The 25346-nt window shown below is 37.6% G+C and overlaps 1 protein-coding gene across 15 annotated transcripts in view; it reads left to right on the top strand.

Moving 5' to 3' along the window:
- The window catches only part of camk2g2 (calcium/calmodulin-dependent protein kinase (CaM kinase) II gamma 2), a 68564-nt gene that overhangs the window by 1124 nt on the left and 42094 nt on the right, over positions 1-25346 (top strand). For all 15 annotated transcript variants that reach the window (XM_061744649.1, XM_061744648.1, XM_061744643.1 and 12 more), the window contains exon 2: positions 1215-1309. In XM_061744649.1, coding sequence (XP_061600633.1) covers positions 1215-1309 — 95 coding nt within the window. The remainder of the gene's footprint in view (positions 1-1214; positions 1310-25346) is intronic.

Here is a 25346-nt window from a genome sequence, read left to right as displayed (position 1 = left end):
TGTGTGTGTGTGTGTGTGTATATATATATATATATATATATATATATATATATATATATATATATATATATATAGTGTGTGTGTGTATATTAGGGGTGTAACAATATATCGTGCCACAAAATTTCGTGATTCAAAAACGTCACAATACGTGTCGTGGAGGTGACAAAGTGTATCGCGATATTGGAATATTAATATTAATCTATTGTGTTGACTAGTAACGCGCATCCGAAAAAAGAAAAAAGTCAAATCATACATGAGATAAACTATTCAGTTTGTGGCAAAATATTTGTACTTGTATGAAACTGAAGATGCATAATGCAAACCTGACATTTACTTTTAGTTCAGTTTGTGGAAAATGGTTGGCCTGGCTTGCTCTTTAAAACTTAAACAGTTATAAAGCATTACAAACTGTAACAATAGGGCAAATGCACAGCATTGTTTTGTATTTTGTGTCTTTCAAATAAAAGACAATTTTTTCCAGTCATATGTTCCTCATGCAAGGTTGTTAAAAAAATACTGCTATAGTATCGTATCGTATCGTTATCGTGACCTCAATATCGTGTATCGTACCGTATCGTGAGATTAGTGTATCGTTACACCCCTAGTGTATATTTATATATAGGTATATGTATATATAGTTATATGTACATATATACACACATATATATATATATGTATATATGCATGCATATATACACGTGTATGTATGTATGTATATATAAATATATATACACACACACTATAATGTAGTGCCAGGCTTTTGTCCAATAACTGTGGTTGCAAATGCATCCCAGGTCTAAAACATGAAAGGACGTGTATGGGTATCAGTGACTAAACCGGCTCCAAAATGACTCTGTAACGTCTTCTATCGCCGCTCCACCTCCCGGTGCACACAGCAGCAGGAGTTTGAAGACGTCTGCGTGAGAATCACCCAGGCTGAGAGGATAAATGCTGGCTTCATCCTCCTGCAGCCCCTCTCACATTTCTGTCTGCCACCTCATGACAGACTGTTTCCACGATGAGAGCTCTACCTTCCCTGTCACGGATTAGTCGACTTGTTCTCTTCCCACTGTGCAGAATATCACTGTTTTAATAATGCACGGGACTCGTTTCTAAGTGTGTGTGATTTGTGCATTTGTTTAGTCTGCAGGAGTGTTTATGTCTGAGGGGGTTCACTGACCTGTCCTCTTAGTTATCAGTCTCTCCTGTTCCAGGGGTGCCTTCTCTATCGTTCGGAGATGTGTCAAGAAGTCCACCGGCCAGGAGTATGCTGCTAAAATCATCAACACAAAAAAGCTGTCGGCTAGAGGTAAGTGCATCAGATAAGTGTTGGGTGACTTGGGCTCACAGTTTGGTAGGAGTATGAAATTATACAAACTGAAGGCTGCCAACAGTAGGCTGCTAAGTGAAGTCAGATTACTTCCTTAAGAAAAGCGAGCCGGGCGCATAGTCTTGTCCTTGTGAGCTGAGATTCCTGAAAAGCTAGAGGCCACTTGGCAGAGCTGAACTGCTGCACTTTCAGTCACACGGAGGAGTTTGGTGGGCTTTGGCTCTTGTGTTTAACCATTTTTGGTTTGTTTCTGTTGGTCTCCGGTTAAAGGATTGCAAACATTCCTCTTTTAGTTTGAGCCTAAAATAACCTTGTGTATTATTGTAACTTTTAAGATGGTAGTAAAGAAACTTCTGGTTTGTTCCAGTGGTTTTGGTAAAGTAAGAGATGCAAATCAACCAGATTACCAGACAGATATTAACTAGACTTCTTGAACTTCTAATTAAGCTTCATCCATGTACACCTTAAGCAGTTTTAATGGCTTTGTGTTCTTCTCCTAACACGTCCTTATTTTTTTTTAGAGCTCAGACTATGCTTTTTGGGGTTTCTCCTGCATTTTCCTGTGTTAAATCAGTTTTCTGCACATTTGCAAGGCCGTGAAGTCCAAAGTCCGAGCCAAATGCAGGTATTCTTTCCCACTGAAAGAGCTTTTCCTGAACTTCCTGAAATGCTTTGTTTTCCATCCAACTGCTTCTCATCACCCTGTAGTAGTTCTGCATATGGCCTGCTTTAGTGGCAAGTTTTGACTTGCCTCTTACGACCATTTCTGACCAGTTAGAGCAGACTGGGTGTTTTAAGCTAAGATGGAGCATGAAGCTGAAGATGGAGCATTTCCAACACTATGTAAAGAAGTGCTGCAGCAACATGTAGGATACAATCAATACTGTTCTTTTTTTTTTTTAACATCAAAGTATATGAACTTCTTTTAGCCTGTCTTGTGAAAGAAAGCATAATCCTGTAAAACGGCAATAGAAGAATACGTTAAATGATGACGTATGAAGATACAGTTGGATGTACAAATGAGGCTAGTTATCTATCACGGCCTGGACTCTCTTTTAATAGTTAATTATCTCCTAAATTCATTCAAAATGGTGCTTAAGTTAGTCTTTTGCAGTCCAGCGAGTTATCAGTCAGGGCTATCACTTCATTGGTAAACCTCTGAGTACAATGGATGTTTTATTTATTTAAATCAAGCAAACTTGCAATGACACCCTGAGGTTACTGTATGACAAATGCTGATTTGAATGCATGATGTTTCTGCTGTGAGACATTCAACCTGCTTCACATATGTTGCAATGAGTGTCTCAAATTGTAGTGAATGAAACATGGAGTTCTTCTAAATCCTTTGAACGGAGTGGGATGGGTCTGATACTGACGTCACTGATGCCCTTGTCTTTTACCTGTTATCTGAATAAACTGCTGTCTGGTCATGTGGCTGCCCGTGTCTCTGCTGGACTGAGTTGCGATGAGATTGTCTTTCAACACCTCACTTGTTGCTTCAGGGAATACAATATACATCCTGAATTAGTGGCTCTGGCAGCCTTTGTATGTGTCCATAAGCAGCAGATCAGATACAACTTCCTGTGTCTCTGTATTTGTGTCGGATTTATTGTTAGGGCCGACCTGTTGAGTTGCATGTATATCACAGCAGTTCATCTACCATGGAGCTGCAAGCATGTTCCGTCTGTTATCATTAACACATGTGTTTTCACACGTATTCCTCTGTCGTCTAATGTCTTCCGTGTGTTGCAAACGCTGTATAGGTACTTCATGTCTGTTCTTGTAGACCTCAGAATAATATTTGAATTGAATTTTTCTGATCAGTGTTTTCATTCCAGTATCCGATCAGTGAATTAAGTCGGTATCAGCTGCTGGATCAAGCTGGTCCCATCTCTATATTTGCTGTTTTAGGGCTGTACTGGTCCAGAGCCTGTAACGCAGCAACACCCGGGGTGACACATCATCGTGGTCACATTTATCATCACACATTTATACAGAGTACTGCTGTTTTCTCACCAGCTACAATCACACATTTTTTTTTTCTTACCGTCTTACATTTAATTTTATTCACACATGGTCCGTGCGTTCATAGTTTCACTTGCTCAAATGCAAGTAGACATTCGCTTTTCCTTCAGTGCAGTGTCCTTAATCAGAGTTGAAATGTGCTGGCAGTGTTTTCTTTTGTCATTTTTTTCCCTCTCTGCCAACATGTGCCTCAAACTCTTGTACCATGCATAAAGTTGCAACCGGCACCTTGCACGTCCTTGTGTAAAGAGTTAGTTTGGTTTCCTATCAGTGGTCCTCAACCTTTTTTCAGTGATGTACCCCCTGTGAAATATTTTTTCAGCCAAGTGCCCCCTAACCAGCGCAAAGCACTTTTGGTTGTAAAAAAAAAAGACCTAAAACAGAGCACTGTGCCATCAGTAACTGATTTATTAAACAAATATTGCGGCTACGCTTCAACCACAACTCCATCGTTGGTTCAAGTGATTGACAGGTGAAGCCAGGTGGCATTTGAAAGGTTAGGTGGAACCATCCTGGTGTGGGGGAAACTCTGCGGTTTTAGGATAATAAGTTGAATAGCCTACTCCTGAAAATAAAATTCATTTTATGAATTTAGACTTATATTTTCCTAAATTATTTATGAAATATTTATTTTTAAAGGATTTTTGCATGGATGCTACTTATTAAATATATGTATATTTTAAAATCTCACGTACCCCCTGTAGTGCCTTCACGTACCCCCAGGGGTACGCGTTCCCCCATTTGAGAACCACTGTCCTATAGTATCAATACATTGTATTGTAATACATTTTTGCTTCATGTGACTTGTATTGTTGGATAAATGAGTTATACAGCGTTCTCAATCAATTTAATCAAAACACTGAAATAAGTGAGTTCCAGCCACCTTTACAATTACTGCCACAAAACAATGAAGCTGTTTAGGCAGTATGTCGTATTTCAAAACCTTTCTACACTTAAAGGCAGGGTAAGCGATTCTGTGCAGTTTCTATTGTTTTTGTCTCCTTTTTGAATCTCCTCACCATCAGTTAGCTGCCTATCTCAGGAGTTAAATAGGAAAATATAAAATAAATACATTTAAATAGAAAATCCTGGCTTTATTATCTGGTACCCAAGCAGAAACCATAACAAATATTTCTCCAGCCAGTCGCTGATAGACAGAGAGTATCAGGAGAGATCATGACGGGGCATGTTTTCTCAGGGCACTGGTAGAGGGGGGACGGGGTGGTGCTATTACCCCATGTTTTGTTGATATTTAGTTTTAAACATCAGCAGTCATGCATGATGTCACTCAGAAATTGTTTACCCTCCCTTTAATTTTTTTTTAACCTTTAGTTTGTCAGCTGTGCCATCTTTCTACCCAGCGCATGAGAGTCTGATACGAGCTCCGCTGCAGCAGCTGGAAGTTTACTGGCTAGCTCTTTGGATCTCTTTACAGCTGCACATTAACACATGCTGTTCATGCTCGTTAGCTTGTAGTCACTGTTTGTAGGCAACAAATGCACATAAGATCAGCTTTGGTTTAATTTCCGGGAACTTTGAAGTGTTGCTTGAACCGAGGAGGCCGTGTACATGTGTGCGCATAGGCAGGATTAAGCCCTATTCTCTGTGGCTCAGGGAGGGAGGGCACATTGTCTGTGAGGTCAGTGATTATAGTTGGGTCAGGTGGTGTCACCTGCATGTGCAGAGTTGCTGAACCAAACACATGAAGGTGCATGTTCATTGGTGAGCGTAAAGGTGCTGATGATCAGGTTTTCATCTGCACAACTGGGCTAGCTGTTTCCTCTTGTTTTTTATTCTTTAAAGCTTTTTCCCCACCAAGCCATGTCTAGTTTGTTTTAGCTGCATCATTTAAAGCTATAATGATGATTCTTTATGATATTTCCTTTACAGCATGAAGGGAAGCTCACTGTTGCTCAGCATAGTTGCTCTGTGCCTTTTAAACTTGAATCTATGCAGAAAACTACTGAGGGACAAGTTTTGTGATGTTCTATTGCTTTTAGCTGGGTCTATGGGATTTTGGTTTTAGTTTCGCTCCTATGCTCATATTTACTTTCCAGATGTCAATATAGTGTTTAGTGGCTGTGTTAGATGTTCTCGAAGTATATTGAGTCACAATCACTGATACAAACTGAGCTGAAGTCATCCTAACTCCGTGTTAGTGTGTTGCAGACTAGCCAGGTGTCCTTATAAAATGGGATAACATTGTGGTAGTGGCATACCTCTGCTTGGACTGACAGTTTCTATTATCTGCTAAGAAAAAATACATTTTGGATGTTTAAGATAAACTCGTTTGTAGCTGCATATTCAATGTAGAGAAAGTTAAAAATCTAGCGAGTAAAATGTTGGAAACTCCAACTTGTTTGGGGGCAAAAAGAGCTTAAATGCAACATGTGTATGTTCATGTGTTTGTAGATGTGACAGAGAAAAATGATTTACACGGACGTGCAAATGTGTCAGACTAACTCCATACAGTAAGCTGCTGATATATTTCACAAGATAAGCAGTGATGACTCTAGAATTAGTTTGCAGAAGTAGATAACTGTAGTAGATAGTTAGCCTTAGGCAACAGTGACTATTTAAAAAATATTACAAGAACCAAAAGTGAAGAAGGGAAGTGTTATTGTTACTTCAGTGGTGTAGGGCTCCCACATGCTGTTGTACATTGTCTGATGGAAAATAGGAGGTAGCGGTCTCCTTCTGTGGCTTTCTGATAAGCTGGAGGTGAAACGCATCGTATACCAAGATAAAGTGTCAGACATCAATCTTTTAGAAACACAAAACATCAAATTTAATGTTGTTTAAATTAATGTTTTATTAGCTCTTTTATCTTCAGTTTTTTGTGTACGGGGCTCACAGTCATCATCAAACATATGCTCTTATTATAATCAGGAAGTGACTAAATTCATTTTAATGGCATATTCAGAGCAAGGAAGTTTTGATCTTAAATTACTTGTAATATGTTTCTGTGTAGTTACATTTTATTAGTTAATCTCACATTTTAAACTGGTTTGCAATGTTATGATGTATTGTTCAAATACATTGTTTCACCCATGTTGTTCAGCACTCCTTGGAAATGTATTTGCTCTTTTGAATGTGTAATCTTTTATGAGAGCATGTTACAGCAAGAAAAGAGACATGAGCAAACGATAAGGAACAAAAATATTATTGAAAGCGTACGGTAAGGAGATAAAAATCTGACAAGAAAAAATAGACGTAGGTTTAAGTGTCAGTAGCTACCAAAGAACAGTCTTCATATGCACACAAATATAGAGATGTATAATAGCTGGAAATATGTATACATCTTTCACAGCACAGCAGTGTCCCTTAAAAGTAAAGATGCTGGAAATAATATTGGGATGTTTTTTTTGGAGGGGGGGTTAAAATCAGGAGGGGTTCCTTTCTGCCAACCCCAAGTGAAAAGTATAGTTTGATCAGGTACCTGAGTGGCATTTTGACCCATTACCCCCCCATCACTTTTCTCTCCTCAAATGTCCCTATTATGCTGTTGTAAACTTTAATATATTGTTTCTTCAGTGTTTATCACATTAAGAAAAAGGAAAGTCACTGCTATCACAGGAAGCAACATGTTAGCAGAGTTGCAGCTTCATTGCTCTGTAGTTTTTGATGCAAGATCTTTCAAGTGCAGTGTTCGATGTAGGTCATTTACTGTATAGCAGTATTACTCAGACCACTATTCTTTATTATACCCATGTAAAACAGAAGACATTTTAAAATTACTTACAAAAATGTCCCTGGGGTCACATTTGAATGACTGAAAAACTATATATATTTTCTGTTCTGACGAAACTCTGACTCTGTGGGTTCTCTCGAACACAAACAGAAAAATCTTCAGCGTCTGATCCATCTAAACTGCGCGTCATGTTATTTTTAGCCACAATTACATGCCACGTATTGTGTTGGACTGGGAAGGCAGAATATTTTTACACTGGCATTAGGTAAGACCTTGTGATGTGACGGAAAGAGAAGGGGTGAAATAGGGAGAGGCTGGCGGCACTCGTCCTGCTGTTGAATTATTGAGGCGCAAGGCAGCTTCCCCTTTACTGAGCATGGATGAGAGCTTAAAATTGGACCCTCACATTGCTTGTCTTGCCTCTGTTCCCCATTGAATTTCCTTTAATTCGTCTTATTTTTCTTCCTTTTCTACCTGTTTTCATCTTGTTTCTTCTCCCCCCCCCCTCTTTCTTGTCCTCTCCTGCTCTGTCCCTTGTCTGCATAGCTGACGCATCAAAGGCCATACAGACACGCAACGCATTTGTGTGCGTGTGTGTATTTTAGTTTTTCAGGCTTTTGGTGGCATTCTGCTGCGCTTGCTGCAGGCTGATTGGTGAGGGGCAGATAAACGTAGCAGCTCTGCGCGGTGAATGTTTAATGGGACCAACTGTGAATATTTAATGAGGGAGGAGGAGGGAGGGAGAGAGAGGCTTATATGAAAACAGAAAGATGTAGATATTGAAGCACAGTGAGGCTGTCGGGGCTGTATGCTCCAAAGCAGGCATAGTTCTTGGTAATGGTCTCCCCACAGCATGCAAACCTTCCTCCGTTATCAGGGCTTTGGAACAAGAGTTTCAGTGTGTTTTTTTTTTAAATTCTCTTCAGGATTTTTTCTCGCTACTTTCATGTTTCCATCTTTTCCCTTTCATGTTCATCATTAATCCACTTTATCCAAAGGGTATGTCACAATGTGGAAGCCAGCTTGTATAGAACTTTCATTTGCCAAATAGTGTTAGACACAGATGACAGATGCTAACTGAGATTGAGATTTACTACCTGAAAGTGAATCTGAAAGTCACGTTTCACTACAACTAACTGTCTCTGTTTTGGAAGGTACTTTTTCTTTAAAATGGTAGATTAAGTCTCAGTCTTCATATTGAGCTTTAATGTTTTAGTAATGGTTAAAATAAATGTTAAGACTGGTCAGACTTAAAATGTGATAGGAAAAAACAATTGCACTTGGTGGATTCATTCCTCTATCAATATGGTTTTGAAAGTAGTATTTTGTTGAGTCAATAGGCTAAAGATTACAGAAAAATCCATCATAACTTCAATTGTAGATACATCTGGTAACATAACTCACGACTTCTCCATAATTAATGACTCTTTCAGAACTTTTTACTCAAACCTCTAAACTAACCCAAACGCAATCAGAAAACCTAGACCGACCTCTCTCACTACAAGAAATCACCAAAGCCCTTCATCTCATGCCCAACAATAAATCACCCGGTCCAGATGGCTACACAGCAGAATATTATAGACAATCTTGGCCACTTCTCTCATCATATTGTTATGATTATTACATTATTGTCATTATTACAACCATGATTATGACTGTGATGATAACAATAATTGTTTGCTGTCATTTTTGATGAGTGAAATTATTAGTATATACATGTTGATTCTGATTACGATCATGATTATGAATATTATCATTATTATTACCACTTTTGTGGTTCACATTGCTATTATTATCAAACCGTCATCACAACAAAATTTTATTTTATTTTTTTTATATTACTTTTTAATCTGAACAGTAATCATGATAATGAAGTTATCATTATATTATAAATATAGTAAAGGCGGGGGGGCAGGGAGTCTGGGAGTTGCCCAGACCAGGAGAAGCACAGGAGGTCAGATCCACAACAGGCCGGCAGCCTCCTCTGGGTCAGGTTGCGGTCCAAGATGCGATCCCCCTGACTCTAAATCACATTACACAGAATTAAACAAAATTAATCAGGAGGGGAGGCGGGGGAAGGGGAATAGGGGAAAAATAAAAATTATATATATATATATATATATATATATATATATATATATATATATATATATATATAATTACTTAAAATCAAAAGGGGAGGGGAGCTTTCCTTTCACTGCCGTCCTACCTGCCTCTTGCTGGGGCTCCCGGTCGGGCAACTGGAGTCTGGTGGGGGCTCCTGCTCGCTTCCCTGACGCCCCCGTCTGACCTCACCCCTCATTGCAATACATAAATTACCAATTCTAACTCTAATAATCATTCCTGGCATTATCATGATATATTGTTTCATAGTGTATTATTATATTAAGTTATGAAATCTCATGGGATGTTAAACTATAGTATTATTATATTGTTATATATTATAGTATGGTGATGTAATTTTGTTATGTTATATTATGTTATATTAGGATATTATTATGCTATATTTATATTATATCGTGCTACACCACTCTATATGATTGTTTATTTGTTTACTTATTTATTCTCAAATTAATATTCTTAATTTATTAATCTACTTTCATCATCTTATTTACACGCACACACACACGCATACACACACCTAGATACATATCATTGTAACTGATGTCGTCTTTTGTCGCTGTTTGCACTGTATGTTAATAAGTTAAAAAAAAATTAAAAAAAGGCCTGTAAAGATGCCATTGCAATAATCCAACCTACTGGAAAAAAAAGGCTGAAAATTAATTTTCATGTAGTTTAGTCGTCTGTTGTTTGTTTTGTTAGATTTTAAGTTTAAGGCCAAAAATGGAAGCAGACGGCCCCCCTCCTTGCGTCTTGGTCTGCAGGAGATCTTTTCCAGGTAGAGCAATATGGAGTTTGACTATGGATCCTCAAATCATTTTATATATATTGTCATTATAAATTCATTTTTATCGAAATTAATTATATTGAATTATATTTGTATTAGATTCTTTGAAGTCAGAGTATTTGAACTGGATAGGATTTATATATATATATATATATATATATATATATATATATATATATATATATGGATAGATAACAGAAATGTATATAGTTGGACTTGCATTTTAATTCCTTTGCTTCCCTATAAAGTACCTTGAAATGATTTTTGTTATGTTTGAATTACATAAGAGCTTAGGATTTCTTTTGACCTGTGCTTTCAAGGGGCTATGTTCAAATAATTTTGAAAGTTTTTACAGAAAATAATCATGAGATCAGATGCAGCCCTGGTTTGTGGTTGTTAGCCTGCCAACACTTCATTGGATTTCATTACACTAGATAATTCCAGGTGCTTGCACACAAGTCCATCAGTGTGTGTATGTGTGCTCCCTTGTCAGTCCTTGTTATGTCAGTGTGTGAGTCATGAATGAGGCCTTGTTTGTAAGTCTCTTTTCTCACACTGACAGTAAATTTGTTCAACCATGAAGCATGCCTTTTAGTTTTTCAACTCTGCCTTTTTTAAGTTTGTTCTTGCCCTGAAGGCACAATAAATTGAATAACAAGTGTATATTCAGTGTTCAAAGTTCATATGTTAGAAGGAGGAAGAATTGGCAATGATAAGGTTTTGAACCTAAACTGTGATAGCTGTAACAGGGTCAGAGCATCTTTGCACAACAGCACCTGCTGTTTCAGTGAAAAATAAATCTTGAGGATGTTACAATCTAATTTGCAGGATTATAAAATAATATTTTGTTGCAACCTTCATCCAAACTAACTCACCCTGGTTGTGTTAGGAGGCATAGCATAAAGCTTTTGTTCTTAGCTGTGTCAAATATAATAAGAAACTTCTTGAGGAGATGCAGCATTCAAGGTGGTTTATTGCACTGTAACAGCCTGTGAGATAATTACATTTTATTGATGGATAAGTTACCAACAGTAGAATAATACAGTTTCCCAAATGAAGAGATTTTTTTTTTTTTATTGGTGAGTATTATTTATTGTAACTGTTTGAGAGAATGAGGAGGCAATAAAAGAGACTACACTCATGGGAGATCATCTAGCAATATTGAGTGTCTGTCTTTTGTGTTTTTGTGATGGTGAGATCTCATCAGGCAGGCTTTGCTTTCATATACGTGCATCTCACTCTTTCCATCACTCAAAATCTCATTTTTCTTTCAGCTGCTTCTCAAAAGATGTTATTTAGTTTTACATATCCAGATATTTTCTACAGAGTTGGTGATGTATGGCTGTGAGAAATGTATCAATCAATACTGGAAAATGATATGCTTAAATAACAAATAAATTGAATAAAAGAATTATACTAATGCTTCTACACTTAACCCTAGCAGTGGGAGCCAACAACCTTTTTCTTTTAACCACGGAGCTCCTTTTTCATATTTGATCGTCTCTTTTGGAATTGTTTATCGTACATCAAGATAAGTTGCATCAGTTGAAATTGTTAATTTCATTTCTTGATTAAGATGTAATCTATATATAAATAGACATACATATACACACACATACATATACACATATATTTTGAACATAAAACCCTTCTGAATAAATATATAGAAATAAATAAATCTGTTTTCAATGAATGTACACAAAATGAATACATCTATACCCAATGTGCACACACCCATCTACATACATAAACACGTGCACATGCATAACAATACACATAACAGATGAATCCTGTTTAACTTGTCTTAAAGGGGGTTAGGAAGAAGTAAAATGTGTTCAATCTTACCACTTCTCCAATATTCCATAATTACACTTTACGTTCATCTGGTTTTCTGAGTGTCTGAGAATTGTGATTTTAATTTAAAAAATGTGATTAATCTTTCATTCCTTTGCACTAGAAAGATGTCTGAAAATCTAAGTGTCCGGTTGTTGTCTCAGTTAATTTGCAAGGATGTATCCATAGACTCGAATAAAATATTTAAAAAAAAAACCCATTGCTGACAAACAACCTTAAAACCCTAGTTGATGTCTTCATGCCAGCAGAGAATAACATTAAGATGTCAATCCAATACTCACTGATGATTCTCATTAAACAATCATTTCAACTTTGAGTCTCCAGAGACTGTATTCAGGATAACTGCAGCTTTGACATAAATTGATGAAACATTTTTGAACAGCACAGTCTCTCAATTACTTGGGAGTGTAATAAAGTAACCTGAGGTACTTTAGGGTGCAGTTTGGTGCAGAAGTGTGGGTTGTGAGTGCATTATTGGAGCCCTTTGGCTCAGCACCATCAATGTTCTGTATCAAACTAACGCATATTTACTTTTCTGGGGAGGTGTAGATCAGGCATAGGCCAAGGTTTATGGCTGACATGCGTGTTTGGTTCAGCATACAAACATAAATCAGCTTACAGGTCATAAAAAAAGCATAAATCATCTTATAAATGAATCATTTATAAAGGTGTTTGTCAGAATGGTCACGGTATGACCTACTGTGACAATTTTGACCAACACCCTTATAAATGATTAATTCTCTAAGATGATTTATGCTTTTTTTTTTATTACCGTGCTACACAAAGAAGCCATATGAAGATGGTGTAACACAAGTGTCATCTTTATTCCACTTTGTAGCTACTTTTTCTTTTATCTTTTAATTTTGGACAACTTAGGAAATTCTACATTGTGGGACCCCCCCCCCCCCCCCACTGATTTAAGCAGATCATGTTATAAGACTCTTCACACATTGGAACTGCTGGATGTTGATAATCGGTTTAAGTGTTCTAAAATGCTCTTGAAAACAGTGATTCGATCCAATCTATGAGGTTTGTGATCCGTCACAGCTCTTGTGTGCGTGTGTCCATCGCTCCCCAGGAATAATCCACTCCTGATTACACCACCCACCTTAAGCTGTCAATCAAGCAGCTTGTTGCCAGAGCAACAGCTATTTTATATTCCATTCAGTCTTTCCCATCATAGAGCCAGGATTACATAATTTTGGTCACTATATTCATAGCGTCTTTTAAGTGGACATGTATAAAAATCTGAAAGGCCCTACTGTGAAGCTGCACTGCCCTCAATTTCAAATAAGTAGCAATGTTGTTATAAAGGTGAGGATCAACACGGGAAGCCTCTGCAGCAGTGGGAACAACTTAAAAGTTAAATCAGCTTGGAAATATTTTGGTCAGCTCACAGTTATTTGTCCAGGCAACAGAAACTCTTGTGTAAATCGTGCTATTTTGCATATCTCAGTATTTTATTGATGTAAGCTTTTGAGTGTTAATTTTACAACATGCAAAACTGGTGTTATCAAGAAACCATGTAGACATCTCAGTACGGCGTTAACGCCACAGAAACACACACTTTCACACACTCACACAGGACACCTTGATGTCTTTAAATATTTGTTCACCTTTTGTTGTCATTATGTACGTTTTGTGCACAAGGCTGCTGTTTTCCTAAGAAGAGGATGTTTGACCAGTGAAAGATAAACACACACCCACGTTGATCACAACTTCACACACAGTGTGGTGTTCCATTTTCCCTGCCTCGTTCCGTCTCTGCCATCTGTGTAATAGAAACAAATTACACCTGTCTGCGGGCTCTTGGCCAAGTTAAGATCATTCTCTGATCTCCAAAATCTGCTCTGCAGCTCTAATAGTTTGTACTACTCCAATAAACATGTTCAATGGAGTTTAAGTGTGCGGCCGTATCATTTTGTTGAAGTGTGTACTCCTGCTGACTGGCACGCCACCAGCACAGTTGGTGCGTTTGTGTCTGCTTCCAAGGTTACAATCCAAACAGCTCCTCATAATAAAACTCTGCTCACTATAAAAGTCTCATTCAGGGCCTGTTGCCTTGAAACACTTTAGTGCCAGAGAGAGAGCGATGCAGGTTTTTAAAAAAGGCTCTAGTGGAATGAAGCATAACCTCTATTTGATCACTGGTGGATTACAATTACAAAAGAGCTGTCACAGTATCAGGGGAGCCAGATGTCAGAACTGTTTCCAGCAGTTTGGATTAAACCATAGTAACCGGCAAAGCATTTTTATACCTAATTGGCTAGGTTGAGAAAAAAACAAACAAACTGTATTCAATTTATCAGGCATTAATATGCACCGTTTGATTCAAAATGGATTCTCTGCTCAAAATGGATTCAAAACTATTTTTGATTGCGTAGGTACAGTATAAGGGTCCTAATTTCACTGACTATGAAAGTCCACTGTGTGCAATGACAGCAGACTTGAGTCCTGTTTTCTAAATATAAAGTAATCTTAAAGTTATCACAAGCTCAAGTTATTATAAATGGAGATTGAAGTTGAAAGTGAAAAATGGACACACTTTGAGAAAATAAAGATTTGAGAAAATAAAGACGTTATGAGAGCAAAAACAGTACTATACAGTTTAAATGGGTAACAGTCTAAAACCTCTCTATCTGGATTATGGGCTTAGTAGTAATATATTTATAATAAAAAGTGTAAACAACTTTGACCCACTGCTTAAACACAGCACCGTTTTAATAGATGAAATCATGCAAATCTTATGCAAACCTTCAGTAAATCTGGATGAGCCAACATTGCCTAATTTTGTTTGACCTCTCAGGGTTTATTGACATTTTCTTAACCTCATAAAATGTATAAGTATGGATTTAGACTAACAGAATTGCGCTCACAGCTCACACAGAAATGATGCTGTTAAGCTTATAAATGTATTTAATGACAGGACCACAAGCTGGCACAGTTGTGATGATATACCCAATGTATCTTTAATCTTGTATTTGCTGGTACAGTTGACGTAAACAACAAAGCTTTTCAAGAAGACTCATACTTCAGTTGATGATTTTAATGTCATTGTTCTCACTTCCATTATTGAAAGGACTGTTGAACTTTTACATGCAGGGCAGCCTTCTGCTCGGATTGTTTATTTTAAAAGATCAGGAAAAAGTAAGAACATTAGTTTGGGTTCAATGGACAAATATGATGAGACGATGATGGAGCACTAATGCCCGGGATTTTCAAAATTATATGAAAAATGAAGGTTTAAAAGGGATTCAGTGCAATACCAGCAAGCCTTTACATAACTCACATCCTTCACTTGTTTGGAGTTTTTAACCTCTCAATTTTTATCACTGTATCAATTTGCCTACTAATTGGTTGGTTACAATCCATTCATGAAGACATTCTCAACAGGTTATTACTTTGTCATAAAAAAACAAAAAAAACAACAAAAAATAAAACGCTGATCCTTTACTGTCCAAGGATCCTGCTGATGATCACTTCCATTTAGCCATTGCACTTTGTAGTTGGTTATACTCTTATACTTTTATATCTGCAATTCTGTGCTGAGCCAATGCCACGAAATGTTGTTCTGCGTGCATTTGACGACACTGAATGACAATAAAGTTTGTCTAAGTTATTGAGCTTCCTGTCAGTCATCGAGTGTTTAAAAAGCTTTCCAAAAGTTTCAGCTGCTGGATGTTATAGAAAAGGCTACTAAATGTCGGCTACTGTTGATTAACAAAAATGGTCGATTTCTATCGTAAATATTCACTTAGGATCAGCTTGAAACTAGTGATGGACTGAATGTTCGGTAACCGATATTGTTCGGCCGAAAATAGCAAAAAAACACTTTCGGTGTTCGGTGGAATAAGTGGGGAAAAAACCAAACAATTAATAACGGCATGTTTAGAAAACGCAATCAAACAGCGGACAGCGTAGAGTGAGGGGTGTGCGGTGTTAAAAGCAGCAAACATATCAGCATGTCAGATCATTACTTGGATGTGGGGAAAAAGCAGAGGACACAAGAAATGATCCAGGCTGAGTTGGATTTGGGAAACCGCTTGGTGATGGAGACGATTACGGGACGCACAGCAGAGAAAAGGGCCCCCACTACCGATGCGGTGGAGAACCCTCACTGTCTGATATGTTTGACGAGATCGTCCAAGAAAATAACCCAGATTTTTACAATTATTATACAAGGCTTCAAATTGCGGAGATCAGCCCCACCGCGACCTGATTAATTGGATTTGAACAGGAGAAAATGAAAAAGGATTATGAGAGAAAATACAATAAGTACAGTAAGACAAATTGTGACTGGCGGGTATTTCACTGCACATTTATTTGATTTATGCAATGGTGAAAAAATTAGCAAAATAAATGAAAAACTGCGAAGAACCATTGTTTGGTATTACTCGGTATTCGGCCAAGTGTTTATTATTATTTTCGGTTTCGGCCACAAATTTTCATTTCGGTGCATCACTACTTGAAACCCATTTAAGTGAAAGACTCCCACAGACTTTAAAAGGAATAAAGTAGCTCATTTGCCCCTTGTCCAATATTGACTCCGGAATTTTTCCAAACGACGGCGCAAAGTAGTATTTGGGTCCATCTGTTGTGATATATACTTTTTTTTCTGTGTGAAAGTGAACTCAATACCTTTAGGTTCTGTGTTGTTTATAGAGTAAAGAAAAAGATGAGTGTTAAATGATTATAAAACCCAAGCTGGCAAAATGTGGAAATCCTGTTAAACTAAAACGAGTGCTCAGATTTAGCTTGAATCTTAAAACACTGAAGGTTTAACAGTTACTGTACACAATTAGTTTGAAGTTTAGTCCATGAATGTGAGCATGTTGACACAAAGATGAGTTTAAAATGACACCCAGGGCTGCTGTTAGTGCTGTAAATTCTTGGGCCGTTCAGCCCATTTCTGGCCTTTTCTTCCTCTTCGCTGGTTTTTGGCTGTGCACAATGTCTGCCTCTGGGGCTCTTTAGAGTAGAACTAATGTCCGTCTCTAATTAGCAACCTGCAGAGTATTGATAAATAAAATAAACGGTCAGCTGGAGAAGTTTTGAGGACTGGATTTAATTTGTAGCCTAAATAAAAAAAGAAGAGAATTGAAGAATCATAAGATTAGTATTGTTGTTTAAATGGAAGTAACATATTTTGGGTTTCACAACAATCTTGGGTAATTTCACCATTATTGCTACATAGTTCATCTTTTCCATTTCTATTCTAATACTAATACTTTGCTGGTCCACTGACATGAGTCTGACCTCACAGTTATGAGGCATCTGACTTGAGTCAGTCTTTGATAGGGAAACTTTAGAGATCTTACAAAATCTACGTCAGAATGTTACCTTTACCTTTCTTCTTTCTTTGTGCAACTTCATCTACTAGTCCAACTCTGTTTCTGTTGGTCTCAATTCTCATTGTGTCTGTGTGTTTTGTGATGCAGTCGGGGTCAGGTCACTGTGATCCAGGGTTGTAAGCTGGTGGAGGATTGGTTCTATTTATAGTCCTGTCTACTCTGGGCTACACTGACCCTAAGCCAGTGTCTCGTTCTCTTTTGTTTCTCTTTTTTTGTTACTCTGCCAATCATTAAGCTCATTATCAGTTAACTGTTATCCTCAAATCGGAAGAGATTGCTGTCAAGTGTTTAACAAGCTCAATGTCACAGTAACTGTCTTTCAGTAATGCTTTTTGAGATGCCTGTTGCTCATGTTGTCATTTTAAGACGGCATTATAGTTTTTATATTTTTGGTGTTGGAATAAAGTTATAACCTACCTTTGAATTGGCTAATTTCTGTTAATTTTAAATTATTATTATTGTTGTTATTATGGTTGTTAATCATTAACTAATTGACAAAATGTTTGTATAAAAGCTAGAAATGCTGGCCAGTACTAACCTTAGAATACATGCGTTACAGATGCTTGTAACACTTTCATTTGTTTTTTTTCCCCCTTTTTTTCATAATAGATATTAAATCATCATCAAACAAATCATTTTGACAGTTTAAATTTATGTTTTAATCCACTGTGTTATTTGGTTGAAGATATTTGATAGGATGAAATTAGAAAGAGTACATGGATACACTTCCTGAGGACTATGTACATTTAAAGAACAGAAAACAGGACAGTTTCAGGAATGCTCTTTCCTTTACCTTCATATTAATAATAATGGCTTGGTTTTATATAGCACCCTTCAAGGCACCCGGAGCGCTTTACAGAGACCATTATTCATTCATACACATTCTCTCCGGGGGTGGTAAGCTACGTTTTTGTAGCCACAGCGGCCCTGGGGGAGACTGACGGAAGGATGGCTGCCATATTGCACCAAACGGCCCCTCCGACCACCACCAAACATTCAAACACATTCACACGGGGCAAGGTGGGTAAGGTGTTTTGCCCAAGGACACTACGACAGCAAACTGGGACAGAGCGGGATTCGAACCGCCAACCTTCCGATCATTGGTATCTTTTGTATTCTTTATGTTATACAAAAGTAATAAAGTATGCTATCCTAATTCTTGCAGTTCTGAATACACCAACTGCTATTACTACTGCACAAGTTCCTGGACAAGTATTTTTGTACAAATTAAGCCCAACTGCATAAGGAGTTGTATAACATAAATACAATTGCATAAACATGCATGGATGACTTTCTGTAAAGGTGTAAAGACACAAACCTTTATCACACAGCTGGATTGCTGCCCAATAATCTGCCGCTGTTTTTGTATCTGGAGGACCCTGACTTTGAACCGCAGGGCTCCAGCCCAAACCTTACCAGAACTAGTGTAGTATGCTATTATAGGGCTATGCACAAAATGTAGAAACCTTTTGGAAAAACCGTTCTTTGCTAAACAGTCCTCGGGTTACTAGATTTGCTCCTTTCTATAGATTAAACATGGCCTGCTTTGTCTGATCCCGGAGGGGTGGGGACTTTGACAGGGTTGCAAAGTGACAAGCTGAGTATTTATAGTGACAGATATAATTGTGATATGTCAAACCTTTTGGTCTCACATACTGGAATAGATTTTGGGATGATGCATCGATGATACATTTATTAGAAACCTGCAGCTATGCCTTTGTTTTTAGCTGTTGAGCTTAGTGTTTACTCTAATAATCTAGCGACTTGAAACTTTTTCTACCTCCTTCATTGCTGGCAAAGCTTAATCTATATTCTTAAGGGGGGGAATATGGGTAATTTTTCAAAAAGTTAATAAAAGTTGAAAGAAGCCATCTGCATTCTGTTCGGAGCTTTCAGATGAGATGAGCGGAGGGCTGGCTGGATAAACGAATACAAAGGAACATGCCTTTGATCGTCACTCATTCCAATCGGGCTGAGTGCTGTGCTCTTCTCCTGGAGCAGGGAGCAATCACGATGATGTCACAGTATCTCCCTGGAAAGCTTGAAAAGGTGTGTGTCTGCTGCGTGGTCAGGTGTGTGTGGGAGTTGTAAACTGTTGAGTAAACTGAGACTCTTCCTGCTGTTGGCAGTTTTAAGATCCAGGAAAGGACTTGCCCACCTTTTTGTCATCCTTATGTACCCTGCAGCTGCCTCAATGATACAGCCATCTAAGATGGCAAAATTATTTTCTCTTCTTTTTCTTCTGTTCAATCCAAACTGCTATTGAAGTGACAAAAAGTCAATATTTATTAGGGGTGTAACAATATATCGTGCCACGAAATTTCGCGATACAAAAACGTCACAATACGTGTCGTGGAGGTGACAACCTGTATCGCGATATTGGGTTATTAATATATTGTGTTGACTAGAAACGCGCATCCGGCCGCGGCCGCGACCGCGCGGACCAAAATCTTACTCCGCTCAGAACAAAAAGTAGTCCCGTTTTGCGGTCCTGTTTTGAGCTCTGAACCTTTACTTATGTAAGGCTGGTGTAGAGTTAAGCCTTACCTTATTAAATTAAACCTTTTTCGGGTGGTGAGTAGGATAAACACGGGACAACTTCTGCGTGAGTTTGCGTGTACTTCAATGTCCGCTCAACAGCGTAGGATTTTAGAACATCAACACAGCACCTAGTGCTGTATCACTCCGCCCAATCTAAAACATACTAATCACTACAGATTAACTGACTAGTGTAATTATAGTCCCTGATTTACAGAATATAAAGAATATATACATTTATAAAATAATGAACCCTGAATTACCAAAATAACCTTCTTAACAAAAATAAATCTCCTCTTAGACTTATAAGGTGAGCATGAATCAATCTTTTTTATGATGTAAAAATTGTATGTATTTATTTATTCAATTTTAGTTGTTAAATTTCTGGAAAAGAAAAAAGTCAAATCATACATGAGAGAAACTATTCAGTTTGTGGCAAAATATTTGTACTTGTATGAAACTGAAGATGCATAATGCAAACCTGACATTTACTTTTAGTTCAGTTTGTGGAAAATGGTTGGCCTGGCTTGCTCTTTAAAATTTAAACAGTTATAAAGCATTACAAACTGAAACAATAGGGCAAACGCACAGCATTGTTTTGTATTATGTGTCTTTCAAATAAAAGACAATTTTTTCCAGTCATATATTCCTCTATCAAGGTTGTTAAAAAATACTGCTATAATATCGTATCGTTATCGTGACCTCAATATCGTGTATCGTACCGTATCGTGAGATTAGTGTATCGTTACACCCCTAATATTTATTGACACAAATGTTGCTGTTATTAAGGATCAATATGCATTTTTTTTTCTTCATTTGAGGAGCTGTTTATTGGTGCCAAAGCTTCATCCCACTGAATTGTCACACGTCTCACCTGGAGGTCTTTGTAAAAAGAGCAAAGGGTAAAATTGAATCTGCTGCCGTTTCTGTAAGGTTGCTGGGCATGAATTCAATGAGGGTGCGCTGCTTGTCCACCTGCAGCATTTGTCACACTGATGACTTTGTTGGCAATGTTTTTTTAAAGCCTTTCTTCTTTGGAATAAGTGAAATGTTTTACATTTCGTTTGTTCTTATAGCTTAGGTTATCCTTTGTATTTCTTAGACAGAGTTGGTTTGGCCTCTGCTCAGCTTGAAGCTAAATCCTGGGCCAATAAATCTAACAGCACATTGTAAACAAAGACAGCAGTCACCAAATCCCAGCAATCTGTTTCTGTTGTAGCTTTAGACCTGGGAAACATGCATCACTCTCATGTTGTGTCTCAGACAGAAGGTAACAATCCATATAAGTAAAACTTGCAATTCTTTAATCTTTTTTTTTTTCGATGTCTGTCTGCTGTCTTGTCTGAATGTATGCAGTCATCTCTGTCCCGGTTATTGCAAAGGTTTTTAGTTTAACCTCTGAGGGATTTGCTTTTTCTTTTGAGGTTGTGAAACAAAACAAAGGGTTTTTTGTTAATGTTTAAATATCCAATTCAATTTAATTTAAATTAATATTTGCTCACTTGTATGAAGCATCATAGACCTGAATCCATCTTTTGTGTCTGCTATCAGCAAAAACCAGCCAAAGTAAGTTCCAGCTCCCATCCCGGCGGGACAAGTGTGTATTGGTTGACACATCGACTATGATGAAAGGAGCTCACAGAGCTACACATTATAGCTGAGGCGACTATAATGCTAAAAAAAAAGTAATGATAGACGAGGAAATGAAAGTGACAGAGGAAGAGAACAAACAGAAGTAAATGTTAAACAGCTTTGTAAAAGCAACTTAACCTCCACTTACAGTATAGGGGAACCAGAAAATGTCAAACATTGCAAAAGTTCCTCTATGTCGCTTTAAGAACTGCTGTTTGTTTTGCTTATCCAGGCCTCATGAGCCTGTTAAGTGCTGGAAATGTAAATGTAATAACGGCACTCAAACATTTTACTGTTGACAGGGTCCCATCTTTCAGACTGAATTTTTAGTCACCGTGGTAAATAATGATGTCAGTGGAATTACTGAATGAGGTTCCAGTTTTACTTTTTGACTGTAAAAAAAGCAACCTTACCAGACTCTAATTACATAATGTTTACGGTGAAGTTTAACAACCGCTGTGCACCAGACACAGGCTTTGCTTTGGTGTTAAAAAAGTGACGGTAGTGTTTCCTCTAGGATTTTCTTCAGTGGCAGGGCCAGGCTGTCCGGGGAGTTGTTGCATCATGAAGAAATTACACTCGACTCCAGAGTTTACTGTTACAAACTATTTATTGAATGGCCAGTTGAAAATGGCATTTTCGAGGCTGAATGTAAAACTAAAAAGTAAATAAATAAAACAGTAAAACTAAATAAAAATAATTCCTTTACAGAGTCAGTAGGAAAGTTTGCACCCAGACTCAGGACATTGGGGTTTTTCTGTTTTTTTTTTTGTAAAACAGCTCTGAGGCTCTGTTGTATGGAAATTCTTTAATAAGCGTCCCGTTGATGCTCAGCAGCGTACAGGCTGCAACGGGACACCCCTACAGCCTGTTTCTCAAGTCAGTCTTCACCTACAAATAGAAACAATAATGAGATTGTTTCTCTCAATTTCCGACACCCTACTTATTCGTTTCTAGTTTGTGTCTGATATATTATTACCAGAGGTGTATAATCCAGGTGCCATAAAGTAAAAATGCAGTCCAGCAGGTGTTCCAACCAATCACTAAACCAGCTCCTCTGCAGGTAGACGGTAGGTTGTTAGTGAAAACCCCTGTTCTAAATGTACAGGCTGATCTAGAAACATGGCAGGGTTTTTACTTTGTCGCACCTGGATTATACACCTCTGATTATTACGTATCTTACCCTATTCATTGTTGAAAAGTCCCTCACAGTTCACAATATTAAGTTGACGGCTTAATTCTATCAATTAGTTTACTCAAGTAAGGGTTTCAGGATCAGGTTAACGCTTAAATGGCTTTTTAGTAGTGAAAACAAACTGTGCCTGTGTTTTTTGTTAGGTTTGCACCTTTTTTTTTTCATAATTAATTGTGGAGCCACATGGGTAAAACTGGATCCTTCTGTCAATGTTGCATACTAGTTAAGACCACAGTTGTGGAATGTGAAATGTGAAATGTTTAAGGATGACAAGACTAATAACAAGTTTGAAGACTGAATTGAATTGTTTTGGAGCCTCTAGAGGGGTTTGTGGGAGGAAGAATGCTTCATGAAATCAAAATTATAACGGATCACAATAAGAATCCTTACTGTGCAGTAATTCAACAACAAAGTGTCTTCAGTCAAAAGCAGACCACGATAGGAGATCCTTCCTGCCCACAGCAATGATAGACTGAAATGACTCCTTTAAAAAAGCTTAATTACTGACAGTTACTGCAATGTATAATTTCCCTTAGAGGATTAATAAATCGGACTGGCGACCTGTCCAGGGTTACCCCCTGCCTCTCGCCTGAAAATGAGCTGGGATAGACTCCAGCAGACCCGTGACCCTGCAAAGGATAAAGCGGGTATACAGTAGATAATGGATGGATGGATGGATTAATAAATCATGATTGGATTGAACTTGAATACATTTGGGCTGAATTGGAGTGTATTTATTTGCAGCACCTTGAACTTGTTTGCTTTTTATGTAAGTTGCTTTGAGATGACTTTTTGGCACTATACAAATAAAGCGAATTGAATCAATTTGAGTGGAACTGACTCAAAAACTCAAACTTTAAGCTTCTTCTTTAAACTCAATTATAAATGTAAACAGTAAATGGTGTGATTCAGATGAACTTGTGTTCAGTGTTGCATTACATTTCAGAGGGAACGCTGGAACAGAGGTTATGTCGTGATCTGTAGGCCTGCCAAAAAAATGCAGCCCCTTGCAGGAACAAGGGTGCTATTCAAGCCATGTTTTAGAGGGCGTTAGAAAGCTATAGTTTTTGTGTAAGGTGAATGTGTTCAAGTGTGAGGGGGATGCCAGGCGTAGAGACATAAAGGACAGGCCATTAATCAAGCTGCTCTGGTATGTAAATCCACAATATGAAATAAGTTCTGAACACAACTTCTATATACACATTAATCAGAAAATTGTCTAATTTAGAAGGTCAGTCATTAAATCATCCCTGCCTGTGTCCAGTGACATTTGGAGCCTAATCTCCAATTAGCCCTTTGATTGTCTAAAGTTAATAGTGGTTATTTGGATGGAGAAACAGCTTGCATTTACCGACTATATTTGTTACTGCTGTTCTTCTGCAGTTAGTTTTTATTTTCTACAATATATCTTTTTTTTAAAGGGGATACACATTCTCTTAAATTTTCACTGAAATGCCAAAGTTTCTATTATTACTAAGCACTCAGCTGCCAAGATTGTCTGCCATCATAAGTGAAATAAAGCATCTCAGGTCAGCACTAAATAATAGTACTATTTTTGTAAGGCAGATCTGACTTCTAAGGATACAAGCTTCCAAAATAGCCTGTTATGGCTCTGAGAAGAAGGTTGTGGAATGTCTGCAGAGAGCTTTGATTTGCCATCCCTTGAGCACACTGGTCTTATTAAAACTTGGATGTGTCTGTGAGTGGAGGCTTTACAAAAGCATGGGTATGGTACTGGATAGGGGAAGTTTACATGTACACATGTCTCTGGAAGCTGTACTGTATGCAGCTGATCGGTGTCAGAAATCAAAGGTTTGGGACCATATCGAGGATATTCTTATATCTTCATGTTTTCTTGGTGGAACTAATTGGTCAGGACAATAGATTTAACTGGTAATCAATGCACATACTTTTATGTTGCTGAACAAAAACTGTAACAGGTTTCACTATTTAATTTTCAGCAACTAGTGAATAACTTCGATCAGCTGTTTTGGCATTTCTTTCACAAAATTAGAAAGATTAAAACTGGTTGTGTTTTTGGTCTTTTCTTGCATGTTGATGTAAAGAAGTACAGTTAACAAGTTGACTTGAAGGTCTGTGTTAATGTTTTCAGCAGCAGTCCAAATAATACCTAATTTTATGCTTCTTAGATATTTTGCTGCAGAAATTATTTTTGCCTTCAGTGGACTTTGCTGCCAACTCAGATGCAGAAGGATACCTGTAATTCCACTGTCATAACATCCTGAATACATTCGACCCAGCAGATTACGTATTAACATGGTATTCATGGAATTGATTTTTCCCTGCCCCCACAAGTTCCCTCTTTGCTGCGGAGGAAGGAAGTGTTTCCTATTTTACTTTCCTACCAGTGTTTTTCCAACCGCAAGCAAGATTTGAGTGGACTGAAGTCTCTTGTGCGTGTTACCGCAAAGTAGCTTGGTCTGTTGATAATATACAGTTTGGATAAAAATTGGGATTATTGGCTCTAACTATGATAGATGCCACACTTCACACACCACCAAGAGAGTTGTAGCTTTTTCCCTAGAGCTTCTGATGACTGAATTCAGAGTTTCTCTTACATATCTCCTGTTGTTTAAGCACATGTGACTATTTTCCAGTTTTGAGATTTCAGCACATCAATTTGGCACTTTGTGGGGGTTTTTTTAGGCTACCTTATTGCTTAAGTATACATCACTTTTACCAAAAATGGTCATCAATGATATTCGTTCATGATGTAGATTTCAGTTTCGATTTTTTTTTTTTTATTCAAATGTTTTTGTTTTTTTTAAAATTGGAAATGTATATCATAACAGCATCTTTGT

Source organism: Cololabis saira, chromosome 17 (assembly GCF_033807715.1).
Source record: "Cololabis saira isolate AMF1-May2022 chromosome 17, fColSai1.1, whole genome shotgun sequence".
NCBI lineage: Eukaryota > Metazoa > Chordata > Actinopteri > Beloniformes > Belonidae > Cololabis > Cololabis saira.
The sequence above is the reverse complement of the archived record's forward strand: the minus strand, read 5'-3'. Positions and strand labels throughout refer to the sequence as shown.